A 15,505-nucleotide genomic window follows, 5' to 3' on the forward strand; every position below is an offset into this window, starting at 1 on the left:
CAGCCGCGTAAAACAAGAAATATTTAATTCGTAATTCAAGTCTTAACAGGCCTTCAAACGTAAAGACATTTTTAAAAACAAACCAACATGATCAGATGGACCCGAAACAAAAATTAAAATCTCACATTGAAAAGACTAAACTATAAAAAGATAAAACATCTCTGTTCGTTATCCAGTTTGGTTTGATTGTGGGCGTCCTCGCTTTACAGTGCGTTAAAAACACTCGCCCGTGGCGCCCCGGTGCACCGTGAAGCCCGCGTTGGTGTGAGGGGAATGGTAAATAAAAAGGAATGATGTGTTTGTTGTTCAGTTCATGCGAGAATATTGAGTCCGGTCAGAAAAAAGTAATGAGTTACGTTTTCGGTTCGTGTGAGCGTTTTCAGGTCGAATCATCTGTCTGTTGATGAGCTGTGCCGAGGAAATCACTGCAACAACAAAAAACAGACACAAACGTTAGCGTCCACAGAAAAGTTGACTTGAACGTTACAAAGGTCTAACGTTACTTTGCTTGCTAACCTGATGATTAAAACTGACTACACATGGCTTTAAAAAAAAACTCAAACATTTAAGAAATGGGAGAGTAATCTTTGCAATATGTAACCAAACATGAGTTTGTACGCTATGAACTTATGTTAGGTAACATGAGTTCATCATACTGTGGTCTCTAGCTAACGTAAGTTCATCACACTGTGGACTCTCTTCAGCTAACGTAAGTTTATCACACTGTGGACTCCCTAGCTAACGTAAGTTTATCAGGCTGTGGACTCCCTAGCTAACGTAAGTTTATCAGGCTGTGGACTCCCTAGCTAACGTAAGTTCATCACATTGTGGAGTTTGTTTGTTATACTGTGAACTCATGTTAGCTGTTTGTCACATTATAGACTGAGTTTGTTACACCACATGACAATTTGACAAAAATCTTTACAGATTGAAATATGATATATGATATATTTACATGACTTCATTTAAGACATATGTTGTTACATTTATTACAATATACTAAGCTATAATTTTGATGGTTTTTTGATGGAAAATTATGCTATGACGTTTTTGACGACATACTACACTATGACGTTTTCATGTTATTTTTAACATACTATGGTGTTTTTGTGACTTTTTGACGACATACAATATTATGTTTTTGTCACATTTTTGACGACATACTATAGTATGACGTTTATGTAACATTTTTGACAACATAGTATACTATGACATTTTCATGTCATTTTTGACAACATACTATCCTGACATTTTGTGACATTTTTGACAACATACTTTACTGATGTGTTTGACGACATACTTCACTATGCCATTTGCATTACGCATGCATACGGTTTCATTTGCATATGTCATTTTTAACATACTATTAAGTTTTCACGACATTTCATTTTATTCATGACATTTTCGACGACATACTATATATGACATTTTTTGTGACATTTTTGACAACATAGTTAACTATGACGTTTCGTAACGTTTCTCAACAAAACATTTTTGTGACGTTTCTCAATGATATACTATACTATTAAGTGTTCACAATATTTTCGACAACATAATATACTATGATGTTTTTTTTTTGGACATTTTGACGACATACTGTACTATGATGTTTTGTAACATTTTTGACATTATACTTCATTGACTATTTTGACGAAATAGATAACTAAGACATTTTCACGTCATTTTTGACATTCTATGACAGTTTTGACATTTTTTCGACAACATACTATACTATGATGTTTTCACAACATTTTTGACGACATACTATACTGACATTTACGTGTCATTTTTAACGACATACTATGACATTTTTGACAACATACTATGCTATGATGTTTTTGTGACATTTTTAACAACATATACTGTGACGTTTTCATGTCATTTTAACAACATACTATAGTATAATGCTTTTTAGACATTTTTGACAACATACTTTACTGACGGTTTCACATCATTTTTGACGACATACTATGACATTTTTTACAACATACTATACTATTATGTTTTTATGAAATATTTCACGACATATACTATGACGTGTTCAAGTCATTTTTGACATACTATGAAGTTTTTGTGACGTTTTTCAGGGAAGTACTATACTATGACGTTTTCACAACATTTTCAACAACATATATACTATGACGTTTCTGTGACATTTTTGACTCCCAAATGTCGGTTGTTTTTCTGTGTTGGTGTTGCTGGTACCTGAGGATGTTTGGCAGCTCTGGGCTCCTGTAGATGAACTTGTGCTTGTAGCCTAAAGTTGAGGGGAAGGGGACAAACTGGACCTTGTGACCACTGAGGCTCTTTGACTGGGACGCCATGGTATACAGCTGCAGGAGTAGACAGTTAACAGTCAGCATTTACTTTACTATTAATAAATTATTCTACAAAAACATCCTTGTTATGTGTTTGTGGTAAAAGTCTGTGTTACCTTTTTGCCGAGATGGAAAGGAACTACGCTGTCGTCCTCGGCGTGGAGGATCAACACGGGACAGGAGATGTGATTCACACTGAGGAGAGACGTTTAGGGGTTAATGTTCCTCTGCTGCTCTGTAATAACGATATCAGCAGTCTAGAGGAGCAGACTGCGACACCGTGATCCTGAAAGGTTCACAAACTCCAACATTCAAATAAAAATTCGAGAAAAACTTTTATAGGTTCATGTTTCTCAATATCTCAAATAGTTTCAAGCTTTGAACAAAAAAATCCTACAGAAGATAAAACTTTAGCAAAAAAAAGTTTCTCCATTACAAAAACATTTCATGGACTTTTTAAAGTGATGGAGATAATAAAAAAGGTGTTACAAAAAGGTTACAAAACAAATCTAAAAATCATTGTTTCTAATAAAGTTTCTAATATTATTCACAAATTACAAAAAGTTCCTGAATTCATTGAAAAGGTCCAGAAAGAATTCAGCGATGAGTCAGAGAGGAGGAGACGTACTTCTCATCGCTGGAGAAGCGGATGTTGTTGGCCGTGATGGCGTCCAGGAAGAACCAATCAAAGCCGGGCAGGTACCTGTACACCTGAAACACACACACGCAGACTGAGTACCAGCTAAACACACCTTTACCTGCTGCAGGTTTGTGTGTGTGTGTGTGTGTGTACACGTGTGTGTGTATTTTTAACGCATTTTAGATGTTTTTGTAATAATAAACACTGTAAAACATTACAATAAATTAAAATGTAATTGCACCACTTAATTTTATTTCTGTTTTAGGTGATAGAGTGTGTGTGTGTGTGTGTGTGTGTTACCATGGAGAAGGGGTGGCTCTTGGCCTCCTCTCTTATGTTGGTGAACGGAGACTCTAAGATCAGAGCGTCAGGAGGACTTCCTGTTTACAAAATAAGACACATATTAATGATTTCATTTTCCATTTATTCACACGCCACTTTAACATGATGCAGATAATAACCTCTGTGTGTGTGTGTGTGTGTGTGTGTGTGTGTGTGTCTGACCTCTGTCACACAGCCGTCTAACCAGGTTGGTGGCAACTCTGAAATCACAAAACAAAATTTTATTATCGTTTAATGATCGCATCAACTTCATTGAGTGTGTGTATTTAGAAATGTGTGTGTGTGTGTGTGTGTGTTACCCTGTCCCCAGAGAGTGTCCCCAGATGTAAAGCGGTGTTTTGTCGTCCAGGCGGTGTTTTAGCCAATCGTACATGAAGAGGGCATCTGATGTCATCCCCCCCTCTGACGGAGATCCGTCTGAGTCCCCCCACCCTACACACACACACACATACATACGCAGACACACACACACACACACATACATACGCAGACACACACACACACACACACACACATACATACGCAGACACACACACACACACACACACACACACACATACACACAGACACACACACACACACACACACACATACATACGCAGACACACACACACACACACACACATACCTGTCAGCTGTACTGAGCATGTTGATCCTGATCATAAAGTGTGTGAGTGAATCAGATTTCTGACCTCTGTAATCAAACGTCACCACATGATAACCCAAGGAACTGAGGACCTGAAGGAGGACACACACACACACAGATGAGGTCAGTCACATGACATCTGCAGGTATCGACAGGTGAGCAGACAGGTGAGCAGACAGGTGTAAACTGACCTTGTAGAGCTGCACTCGGTGGTCTCCTCCTCTGCACACAAACAAGCAAAAACACCAGCATGAGGTCAAAGGTCATACATCATTTGACAGACGCGTGTGTGTATGTTTGTGTGTGTGGTGAGGAGTGTCACCTGGTGCCTGCGTTTCCATGGAGATAGAGGATAGCAGAATGGGTGGAGCTGAAAGTGGAGTCGTACCAATCGGCTTGTTTCCCCTGAGCTTCTCTCCACATCTGAGCAGGAACTGTGTGCCTGAAACACACACACACACACACACACACACACACACACACACACACACACACACACATTTAACACACACACACACACACACACACACACACACACATTTAACACACACACACACACACACACATACACACACACATACATTTAACACACACACACACACACATTTAACACACAGACACACACACACATAAATTTAACACATACAATTACAAATGTATTTGTATCTGCACCCCTCTGTGTGTGTGTGTGTGTGTGTGTGTTAAATGTGTGTGTGTGTGTGTGTGTGTGTGTTAAATGTGTGTGTGTGTGTGTGTGTGTGTGTTAAATGCGTGTGTGTGTGTGTGTGTGTCTGTGTGTGTGTGTGTGTTACCAGACTCCGATCCTCAGCCCACTCTCAGGCTCCAGGTAGAAGTTGTGAGTGTGGTTCAATCCCTGGTCCAGGGGTCTCTTCAGGTCGATGAAGTACGGCATCCTCACTGAGGGTCAAAGGTCAGAGGTCACTGACAGGTCACATGACTCAGACGGGCTGTGTGCAAACACAGAAGACGGCACAATACACTGCAAACGCAACAGGTTCAGGTCATTGTCGATATTTTGCTGAGTTGAGGAAACTGATGGCACTTGAAGGACTCGTTAAATACAGTTTTCGTGTCAGAGGGACTCGACAGCGCCTCCCAGAGCTCAGGAGCTCAAACCTGCTGAAGAGAGGACAGGAGCTCTCTGCTGAGACGCTCCTCGCTTTCGTCTTTGTCCTTTCTGTCAGGTGACTTTTTCTGATGATTTTCCTTTTCCTTTGAAAGAATTTGTCGATCTTATAAAGTAACAGATTTGTCAGTTGAAGGAGAAAACCGTCGATTTACTCACAAACGCCGTCTGAAGGACTCACCGAAGTTGAGGAAGACGAGTTTGGCCTGGATGGACGGACACAGTTTGATGACAAAGGGGATGGAGACATAGATGACCAGAAGCCACAACATGATCCTCTTCAGCTTCCCCACCACACCCAGCCTGAGGACACACACATACACACACACACAGTGAGTAGCGTGTGTGTGTGTGTGTGTGTGTGTGTGTGTGTGTGTGTGTGTGTGTAAGGTGATCCCTGAGCGGTCACATGATCCGGTTTCTCTTTAATGATTCAGAGCTGCCGTGTTTGTCTGTAAAGTTGTCGGTGTGAATGTTGTCGGTGTGAGTCAGGTCAAGTCAGTTTTATTTATAGAGCCCATTATCACAAACACGGTTTGCCTCAGAGGGCTTTACAGCAGGCACCATCCCTCTGCCCTCAGACCTTCAGATCACCCGAAAAAGAACCCCTGTAACGGGAAAAAAAAAGGAAGAAACCGCAGGAAGAGCGACAGAGGATGATGAGGGATCCCTCTTCCAGTTGGTGTGAATGTTGTTGGTGTGAGTGTTGTTGGTGTGAATGTTGTTTGTGTGAATGCTGGTAGTGTGAGTGTTTGTGTGAATATTGTTGGTGTGAGTGTTTGTGTGAATGTTGGTGTGAATGTTGTTGGTGTGAGTGTTGGTAGTGTGAGTGTTTGTGTGAATATTGTTGGTGTGTGTGTTGTTTGTGTGAATGTTGGTGTGAATGTTGTTGGTGTGAGTGTTGGTAGTGTGAGTGTTTGTGTGAATATTGTTGGTGTGAGTGTTGTTTGTGTGAGTGTTGTTTGTGTGAATATTGTCAGTGTGAGTGTTGTTTGTGGGAGTGTTGTTGGTGTGAATGTTGGTAGTGTGAGTGTTTGTGCGAATATTGTTGGTGTGAGTGTTGTTTGTGTGAATGTTGTTGGTGTGAATGTTGTTGGAGTGAGTGTTTGTGTGAATATTGTTGGTGTGAGTGTTGTTTGTGTGAATGTTGTTGGTGTGAGTGTTGTTTGTGTGAATGTTGTTGGTGTGAATGTTGTTTGTGTGAATGTTGGTAGTGTGAGTGTTTGTGTGAATACTGTTTGTGTGAGTGTTGTTTGTGTGAATATTGTCAGTGTGAGTGTTGTTTGTGGGAGTGTTGTTGGTGTGAGTGTTGGTAGTGTGAGTGTTTGTGTGAATATTGTTGGTGTGAGTGTTGTTTGTGTGAGTGTTGTTTGTGTGAATATTGTCAGTGTGAGTGTTGTTTGTGTGAGTGTTGTTGGTGTGAATGTTGGTAGTGTGAGTGTTTGTGTGAATGTTGGTAGTGTGAGTGTTTGTGTGAATATTGTTGGTGTGAGTGTTGTTTGTGTGAATGTTGTTGGTGTGAATGTTGTTGGAGTGAGTGTTTGTGTGAATATTGTTGGTGTGAGTGTTGTTTGTGTGAATGTTGGTGTGAATGTTGTTGGTGTGAGTGTTGGTAGTGTGAGTGTTTGTGTGAATATTGTTGGTGTGAGTGTTGTTTGTGTGAGTGTTGTTGGTGTGAATATTGTCAGTGTGAGTGTTGTTTGTGGGAGTGTTGTTGGTGTGAATGTTGGTAGTGTGAGTGTTTGTGTGAATATTGTTGGTGTGAGTGTTGTTTGTGTGAATGTTGGTGTGAATGTTGTTGGAGTGAGTGTTTGTGTGAATATTGTTGGTGTGAGTGTTGTTTGTGTGAATGTTGTTGGAGTGAGTGTTTGTGTGAATATTGTTGGTGTGAGTGTTGTTTGTGTGAGTGTTGTTTGTGTGAATATTGTTGGTGTGAGTGTTGTTTGTGTGAATGTTGGTAGTTTGAGTGTTTGTGTGAATATTGTTGGTGTGAGTGTTTGTGTGAGTGTTGTTGGTGTGAGTGTTGTTTGTGTGAATGTTGTTGGTGTGAGTGTTTGTGTGAATATTGTCGGTGTGAATATTGTTGGTGTGAGTGTTGTTTGTGTGAATGTTGTTGGTGTGAGTGTTGTTTGTGTGAATATTGTCGGTGTGAATATTGCTGGTGTGAGTGTTGTTTGTGGGAGTGTTGTTGGTGTGAATGTTGGTAGTGTGAGTGTTTGTGTGAATATTGTTGGTGTGAATATTGCTGGTGTGAGTGTTGTTGGAGTGAGTGTTTGTGTGAATATTGTTGGTGTGAGTGTTGTTTGTGTGAATGTTGTTGGTGTGAGTGTTGTTTGTGTGAATATTGTCGGTGTGAATATTGCTGGTGTGAGTGTTGTTTGTGGGAGTGTTGTTGGTGTGAATGTTGTTTGTGTGAATGTTGGTAGTGTGAGTGTTTGTGTGAATACTGTTGGTGTGAGTGTTGTTGGTGTGAGTGTTGTTTGTGTGAATATTGTCAGTGTGAGTGTTGTTTGTGGGAGTGTTGTTGGTGTGAATGTTGGTAGTGTGAGTGTTTGTGTGAATATTGTTGGTGTGAGTGTTTGTGTGAATGTTGGTAGTGTGAATGTTGTTGGAGTGAGTGTTTGTGTGAATAGTGTTGGTGTGAGTGTTGTTTGTGTGAATGTTGTTGGTGTGAGTGTTGTTTGTGTGAATGTTGTTGGTGTGAGTGTTATTTGTGTGAATATTGTCGGTGTGAATATTGCTGGTGTGAGTGTTGTTTGTGGGAGTGTTGTTGGTGTGAATGTTGTTTGTGTGAATGTTGGTAGTGTGAGTGTTTTGTGAATATTGTTGGTGTGAGTGTTGTTTGTGTGAATGTTGTTGATGTGAGTGTTGCTTGTGTGAATATTGTTGATGTGAGTGTTGTTTGTGTGAATGTTGTTGGTGTGAATGTTGTCAGCACAAAGACAAACTCTGCTCCTCCTGACCGTCACACTCCTCCTCTCCACAGAAAATAAAACCTCTCCATTTTCTGTCTTTTTGACGAGAAGAGGAGAGCGGAGAGAAAGAGGAGGAGAGAGGAGGAGAGAGAAGAGGAGAGAGAAGAGGAGAGAGGGGGAGAGAAGAGGAGAGAGAGAAGGAGACAGTGAACCTCCATCAGTAGGAGCTGTTGATCTGACAAGTTTGAAAGACATCAGATCAGTACACGTTACTGTCATGTACACGTGTTACTGTCATGTACACGTTACTGTCATGTACACGTGTTACTGTCATGTACACGTTAGTATCATGTACACATGTTACTGTCATGTACATGTTACTGTCATGTACACGTTAGTATCATGTACACGTTACTGTCATGTACACATTACTGTCATGTACATGTTACTGTGATGTACACGTGTTACTGTCATGTACACGTTACTGTCATGTACATGTTACTATCATGTACACGTTACTGTCATGTACACATGTTATTGTCATGTACACGTTAGTATCATGTACACGTGTTACTGTCATGTACACGTTACTGTCATGTACACATGTTACTGTCATGTACTCGTTAGTATCATGTACACATGTTACTGTCATGTACACGTTACTGTCATGTACACGTTAGTATCATGTACACGTTACTGTCATGTACTCGTTAGTATCATGTACACGTGTTACTGTCATGTACACGTTACTGTCATGTACACGTGTTACTGTCATGTACACGTTAGTGTCATGTACACATGTTACTGTCATGTACACATGTTACTGTCATGTACACGTTAGTATCATGTACACATGTTACTGTCATGTACACGTTACTGTCATGTACATGTTACTGTCATATACACATGTTATTGTCATGTACACATGTTACTGTCATGTACTCGTTAGTATCATGTACACGTGTTACTGTCATGTACACGTTACTGTCATGTACTCGTTAGTATCATGTACATGTGTTACTGTCATGTACACATGTTACTGTCATGTACACGTTAGTATCATGTACACATGTTACTGTCATGTACACGTTACTGTCATGTACATGTTACTGTCATGTACATGTTACTGTCATGTACACATGTTATTGTCATGTACACATGTTACTGTCATGTACTCGTTAGTATCATGTACACATGTTATTGTCATGTACACGTTACTGTCATGTACACGTTAGTATCATGTACACGTGTTACTGTCATGTACACGTTACTGTCATGTACTCGTTAGTATCATGTACACATGTTATTGTCATGTACACGTTACTGTCATGTACTCGTTAGTATCATGTACACGTGTTACTGTCATGTACACATGTTACTGTCATGTACACGTTAATATCATGTACACGTGTTACTGTCATGTACACGTTAATATCATGTACACGTGTTACTGTCATGTACATGTTACTGTCATGTACACATGTTACTGTCATGTACACGTTAGTATCATGTACACGTGTTACTGTCATGTACACGTTAGTATCATGTACACGTGTTACTGTCATGTACACGTTAGTATTATGTACACGTGTTACTGTCATGTTCACGTTACTGTCATGTAGAGAAGATGTTATAATCATGTAAAAACATGAGTAATCATCAAGAGTTGGTTGTTGTTTTTGTTGCTGTTGTTTGTTGTTGTTGATTGTTGTTGTTGTTTGTTGTTGTTGATTCTCTGTGTCCCCTCCAAAAAAAGTTTCACAAAATGAACAAAAAACAATTCAAATAAAATTTATTTTAAAAAAAGTAAAAAAATTGTAAAACAAACAGGAGGGACTACTTTCAGCGGCAGATTAATGTTGCAGTGAGTGCTGAGTTTAGAGACGCTGACTCAGTCCACTGAGGGACAAACTTCCTCTTTCACTACGTCCTTTAAGGTGACGCCACGCACACGCCACGCACACGCCACGCACACGCCACGCACACGCCATGCACACGCCTGACCTTCAGCCGGGTCAGCAGCGAGGTCACTTCCTGTCCGCTGAACTCTGTCCAACACCGTGTCACTTCCTGTCAGCGTTTTCGCCACGACTGATTTAAAAATACTGCAACAACAAACAGCTCAGTACTGATACTACTGCTACTACAGTACTATTACCACTACTACTGCAGTACAAATACTACTGCGACTGCAGTGCAAATACCACTGCTACTACAGTACAAACACTAATACTACTACAGTACAAATACTAATACTACTACAGTACAAATACCATTGCTACTACAGTACAAATACTAACACTACTACAGTACAAATACTAATACTACTACAGTACAAATACTAAAACTGCTACAGTGCAAATACTAATACTACTACATTACAAATACTTATACTACTACAGTACAAATACTAATACTACTACAGTACAAATGTGAGAAATGTTTCTTTTCTTTTTTAAAAAAAAAGGAAAATCTGTTGATTTTTTTTTATTCTGATTTTTTCGGTGAGTTTCTTTAAGCGTTTCGGCGACCGCACGAATCTCCGCCAGAAACTGTGAAAACAGAAACTGCTGTTGGATTTTCATATTTCAGACGCTCCTTGAACACATCATGTGTTCTTGTACAGGTCATTCCAGGACTTTTCCAGGTTTTTCAATGACTGTCGGAGCTCCAATATAAGATGAATAATGTGAAGTTATTGATCTTATTGATCAGTTTATGTTCTGCTGCCGTAAATTCACATTTTCTCACAGCGACCGACTCCGAATTCAGATCTGACTCTGATCTGACGTCCTGCTCCGTCTGAGCGAGCGAGCGACTGTCGCAGGTCTGATTACACCGCCAACAGACGTCCCACAATGCACTGCAGTGTCCTCTGTCAGCCGGTCAGAGGTTAAGCTGCACCGAGACGCTAATGAGGATTAAACAGCAGAAGAAGAAGAGGAAGAAGACGAAGAGGAAGAAGAAGAAGAGGAATAAGACGAAGAGGAAGAAGAAGTGGAAGAAGAGCCTGCAGGACGCAGCTGATCAGCGTGTGAACAGATTCATATTAAATCTGTCAGCCGTCATAGAGTTTAGGATCTGACGGATAAAAGGGGTTAAACCTGTTTATTAACCCTTTCAAACAAACTGCTTATGTTTCCTCCAAAAACATGGAAAGAAGTAACGAGCCACGAAAGAGAAAAACACCTAAACAAGAAGAAGAAACAGCCTGGAAAGTGCCAACAAAATTATCATTATTTTTAAACATAAATTTAAAATTGTAATTATGATCATTATAAATGTAGTTCTTCTTCTTCCGTAGCTTTTTAAAAAAATTTTTTTTTTTAATTGGAACAAATTCACTGATGTTTTTTATTTAGTTTCTATTATAAATATGTTTTTAATGTATATGTTGTAATTACTTTAAGATTGGATTCTTTTTAAATATATTCGTATGTCACTAATTTTATTTTCACCCTTTAGTGACTTTCGTTTTTCCCCTGGCTTTTTTAAAGAGCACTGATGTTTATTTTATTTACTTTCTAAAGATTTTTAAGTCATTGTTGTTTGTTTTATTTTTTCCTTTAATAATTTTCTTGCTTTTGTTGTTGATGTTACTGTTTTCTGTCTTGTTTTTTTTTTTTAACTTTACCGTGTTTTTGGTTTGTATGCTTGTTTGTTTTTTTCTCTGGTATTTTTCTTTGGTTTTCCACTGAGGACCGGAGGGGGTTAATGGACGGCAAGTACTGATTTCTTAACGGTGTAAATTCTGAATATTACAAATATAAATGAAACTTTTGGTCTTAAATCAGAAAAATGAATCGGATGATTTTTCAGTTCACGACAAACATTTTACTGCAAAAACTGAAAACTCTGATGACAGAAGAACTGAAGCTTTTCCTGAATTTACAGTTTTAAAAAAGGAAAATATCACACTGATTTTTTATGTATTTTTCTATCACAACACTGGAAAACATTTGAAACCACAGTAACGTGGTACAGTGACGAGCTCTGCTGAGGACGTGGATCACATGACCACAGATCTGCATACTCGTTATTTATTCATTCATTTAGTTTTTACTGCTTTTTACTGTTTTACTACTGTTTTTACAAAGGAATTTACCGTCATATTTTTATATAAGTCCTATGTAAAGTGTTCATGAGTCAACAAAAGTCTCATGTATTGTTATTATCATCCTCATCATCATTGTTATTATCATCATCATCACCATTATTATTATTATTATTATTATTATTTTTATTATCATCATCATCACCATTATTATTATTGTTATTATTATTATTATCATCATCATCATCATTATTATTATTGCTATTATTATTATTATCATCATCCTTATTATTATTGTTATCATCATCATCATTATTATTATTGTTGTTGTCATCATCATCATTATTATTATTGTTGTTATTTTCTAATCATCTATTCTCTTTTTGAGATTCATGTTTTTATGCATGGTCCTTCTTTAAATAAAGACATGAAATAAATAAAAAAATATTGTTGTTGTTGTAATTATCATGTCTGTGTCCACGCTGTCTGTGTCAGAGGACAGCTGAGTGTCTGTCCTCAGTGGATTACGAATCAGCAGACGGAGCAGCTGTGTGTGTGTGTGTGTGTGTGTGTGTGTGTGTTGGTTTCAGGTGAACTGAAGCTCCACTGCTTCACTCTGAAGTCTTTTATCAGTTTTCACAGTTTGACTTTATTTCAGTGTGTCAATGATTCGTTTGTTGCTGCTCCGTCTGCAGCATCCAGTCCCACCAGTCCCACCAGCTCTGCAGTCTCACTCAGACCAGTCTCACTCACATATACATACATACATACATACATACATTTTATACATAAAGTTTCTTTTTTAATTTAGTTTCTGTTTTATTGTAAATATTTTATCATTTTCATTTTTGTAATTACTTAAACACTGGATTTTTAAAATAATTTTCGTATGTCACTAATTTTATTTTTACCCCTTAGAAGTTACATTTTTTATTAATTGTCACATTTTTATGTTTCCATACCTTATAATTTACTTGATATTTACTGAATAATAATAATAATTTGGTAATAAATGTTCCACAAATAGCCAGAAATTAGTAGATTTTTAAAAGATGATTTTAAAAGCCAGAGAAAAATGTCTGGGAAAAACTATGTTTGTAAGTATTCTAATAACATAAAGACATGTTACAGAATTATTTTAAATTTCCATGCACTTTCCAGGACATTTTATATATTATTTTCTTTTTTTTCTCTTTTCTACTCTACTTTTCTTTCTACTTTCTACTGAAAAAAATCTTGTTTTCTTTTACCTTTTCATGTATTTGATTTGTTCTGTTCAGTTATTGTGGTTGTTTGTGTTGTTGTGCATGTGTGCACGCTCTACACATGTATTTACATAGATGTATAATACTGATAATGTTGAAAACTTTGTTAGTCCCGGTGTTGTTGCCGGTGTCGGTGGTCTTACCTTCTGAACGGTTTGCCCATGCTGCCGGTGCTGGCCGCCGGAGGCTCGGCCGCCGTCCTGCCGGGACGCTGCTTGAGGTCCGGGTCGGTGTCCAGCAGAGAGCCGCTGCTGTCTGAGGAGTTATTCCGCTTTCTCATCACTGCAACGGTCTCACACACAGACACACACACAGACACACACACACACACACACACACAGACACAGACACACACACACACACACACACACACACACACACACACACACACACAAAACCGTTAACCGGAGACACACCGGAGGGTTGGGGGCCGGTGGACCGGAGCAGAGTCTCGCTGAACGGCAACTCCCGCAGACTGAGACCCGCAGAGAACAGCTGATCAGCAGCAGCGGCCTCAGCCAATCACAGCGCTCACTCTGCACCACGTGATGTCACCGTGCTGCCTCCACGGGCCCCCCGGAGCGTCGGAGAATCGGCTACAAAACAACACCGGGTCACGCGACTGGAGCCGCGCAACACACATCTTTGAGGGGAAATTCATACAGAACGAGCCCGATAACACTACCACTACCACTATTACTACAACTACAATTACTATTACTACTACTGTTATTATGATTATTATTATTAAATATCATATCTCAAATATGTTAAATGTTTTATTTTTTACGTCACTTAACGTAGAAAGAGTATCTTCTTAATTATTAAACAAGTATTTCGCTGCTGGACAGATGGTGTTTTCATCAATCTTTCTATTTCATTGTTTGTATGTTTTAAATTAATATTTGCTTTAATATTTATTTTTTAATATGTCTGTTTTACTTTCATTTGTTAAACAGATCTTAATTCCAATTGTTAAAGAAGCATTCTCCTGTCTTTAACGTTAAACTGGGCAGTCTTTTAAAAATACATATATATTTATTTTCACTCTTTTTCTGTTCATATTTTGTGGTTTATATTTTAAAAACATCCATTGATCTATTAATACTTTATCAACATAACTTCTTCTAGTCCTGATTGTTAACAGCTTTTTGACAGATAAATTTGGTCTTTAATCAGATTCTCTCAGAGAAAAAACAACAAATCCTACAACTCCCTGGTCCCATATCTTATATTGCAGCTATAAACAGTTTGATTATGTATTTCTGTCGTTAAAATAAAAACTCCGGTGAGCGGATATTTACATTCTCAGAGGCTCTCTGGTTTCCCGGGTTCCCTGAACGCTGCACGCGGCGCTAGTTAGCACAGTTAGCATTGACGCTAATCCGCTTCAATCGCTCTGCGACAAAAACAAACTACAAAACGTCACTTTTCACGGTGATATGTAGAGGCGCGGAGCTTCGATACGGAGCCGGTACCGGGCTGCGGAGGCTCCCTGCCGCCGGTGAACCGTCAGCTGTCCGGTCTGTCCGGTTTATTTTTAGCCTCCAGCTGCTAGCTAACCGGAAGGAAGTCGCGCCGACCAAAAAAACGGCGACAATCTGCGAGTCTGCGCTCAGAAACGTCAAGATAAATTTAAAAAAACGGTTCTCACCTCTCGGTCCGGCTGAATGACGCGTCTTCACAGCATCGTTACCGAAAACGAACCCTCCACCGCACTCCGAAGCGCGCTTCGCTTCCCGCAACCAAGTTTGTCCCACCTGGGCAGCCGGACTCTGACGTCACCCCGCCACGTGACCACAACACTCGGATTTTGCCGCGAAGTCGCGCAGAGACAAAACGACTGTTTTCATCGGTTAATTATCGGTTAATTATCGGTTCTGCGTGAGTGTGCGTGTGAGAGCCGGCGGCGGGATGTTCTGTGAGAAAGCGGCCGAGCTGATCAGAGAGCTGCACCGGCTGAGCGACGGACAGCTGCCCGCCTTTAACGTGAGTCATCCCGGTGACAACACTGACAACGATCCTCATTGAAAAATCTGACATTTTAACGTTTTCCCGCGGATTGAAAGACACACAGACGGATTATTCACGTATAACCCTACCCTAACCCAAAAATCAATAACTGCGTCATATTTCGGCTTAAACCAAACTCACCAAACAGCAGTTATTCCTGCCGAA

General features: G+C 39.4%; 2 protein-coding genes across 4 annotated transcripts in view; one reads left to right on the forward strand and one right to left on the reverse strand.

Moving 5' to 3' along the window:
• Positions 1 to 8: 8 nt before the first annotated feature.
• On the reverse strand, positions 9 to 15,117 carry abhd12 (abhydrolase domain containing 12, lysophospholipase). 3 transcript variants are annotated; one of them, XM_088086700.1, is made up of 14 exons: positions 14,982 to 15,117; positions 13,471 to 13,609; positions 5,275 to 5,396; positions 4,759 to 4,864; positions 4,269 to 4,388; positions 4,138 to 4,168; positions 3,993 to 4,038; positions 3,600 to 3,732; positions 3,463 to 3,500; positions 3,259 to 3,338; positions 2,947 to 3,029; positions 2,435 to 2,513; positions 2,206 to 2,333; positions 9 to 425 (listed from the first exon to the last, which is right to left on the reverse strand). In XM_088086700.1, the coding sequence occupies exons 2-14, from the start codon at positions 13,605 to 13,607 to the stop codon at positions 380 to 382; spliced, it is 1,149 nt and encodes a 382-aa protein (XP_087942826.1). In that variant the 5' UTR covers positions 13,608 to 13,609; positions 14,982 to 15,117; the 3' UTR covers positions 9 to 379. The 3 variants fall into 3 exon arrangements, with proteins under 3 accessions (XP_087942826.1, XP_087942828.1, XP_087942827.1); XM_088086702.1 differs by having other exon boundaries at positions 13,471 to 13,619; positions 14,982 to 15,108; XM_088086701.1 differs by lacking the exon at positions 14,982 to 15,117 and having other exon boundaries at positions 13,471 to 14,567.
• gins1 (GINS complex subunit 1 (Psf1 homolog)) overlaps positions 15,099 to 15,505 on the forward strand; it is a 6,769-nt gene continuing 6,362 nt past the window's right edge. The window contains exon 1 of the mRNA XM_088086703.1: positions 15,099 to 15,316. Within this exon, the coding sequence (XP_087942829.1) occupies positions 15,242 to 15,316 (75 nt within the window). The 5' untranslated portion in view covers positions 15,099 to 15,241. The remainder of the gene's footprint in view (positions 15,317 to 15,505) is intronic.

This window comes from Plectropomus leopardus, chromosome 13, assembly GCF_026936395.1.
Source record: "Plectropomus leopardus strain MGB_pleo_1.0 chromosome 13, ASM2693639v1, whole genome shotgun sequence".
Classification (NCBI taxonomy): domain Eukaryota; kingdom Metazoa; phylum Chordata; class Actinopteri; order Perciformes; family Serranidae; genus Plectropomus; species Plectropomus leopardus.

Coding starts and splice junctions, on each gene's coding strand:
- abhd12 (XM_088086700.1), bottom strand. CDS start 13,607: ATGAGAAAGCGGAATAACTCCTCAGACAGCAGCGGCTCTCTGCTGGAC. Junction 5,397..13,470: donor ATGGGCAAACCGTTCAGAAG/GTAAGACCACCG, acceptor GTGTGTCCTCAG/GCTGGGTGTGGTGGGGAAGC. Junction 3,339..3,462: donor TAGACGGCTGTGTGACAGAG/GTCAGACACACA, acceptor TTTTGTAAACAG/GAAGTCCTCCTGACGCTCTG.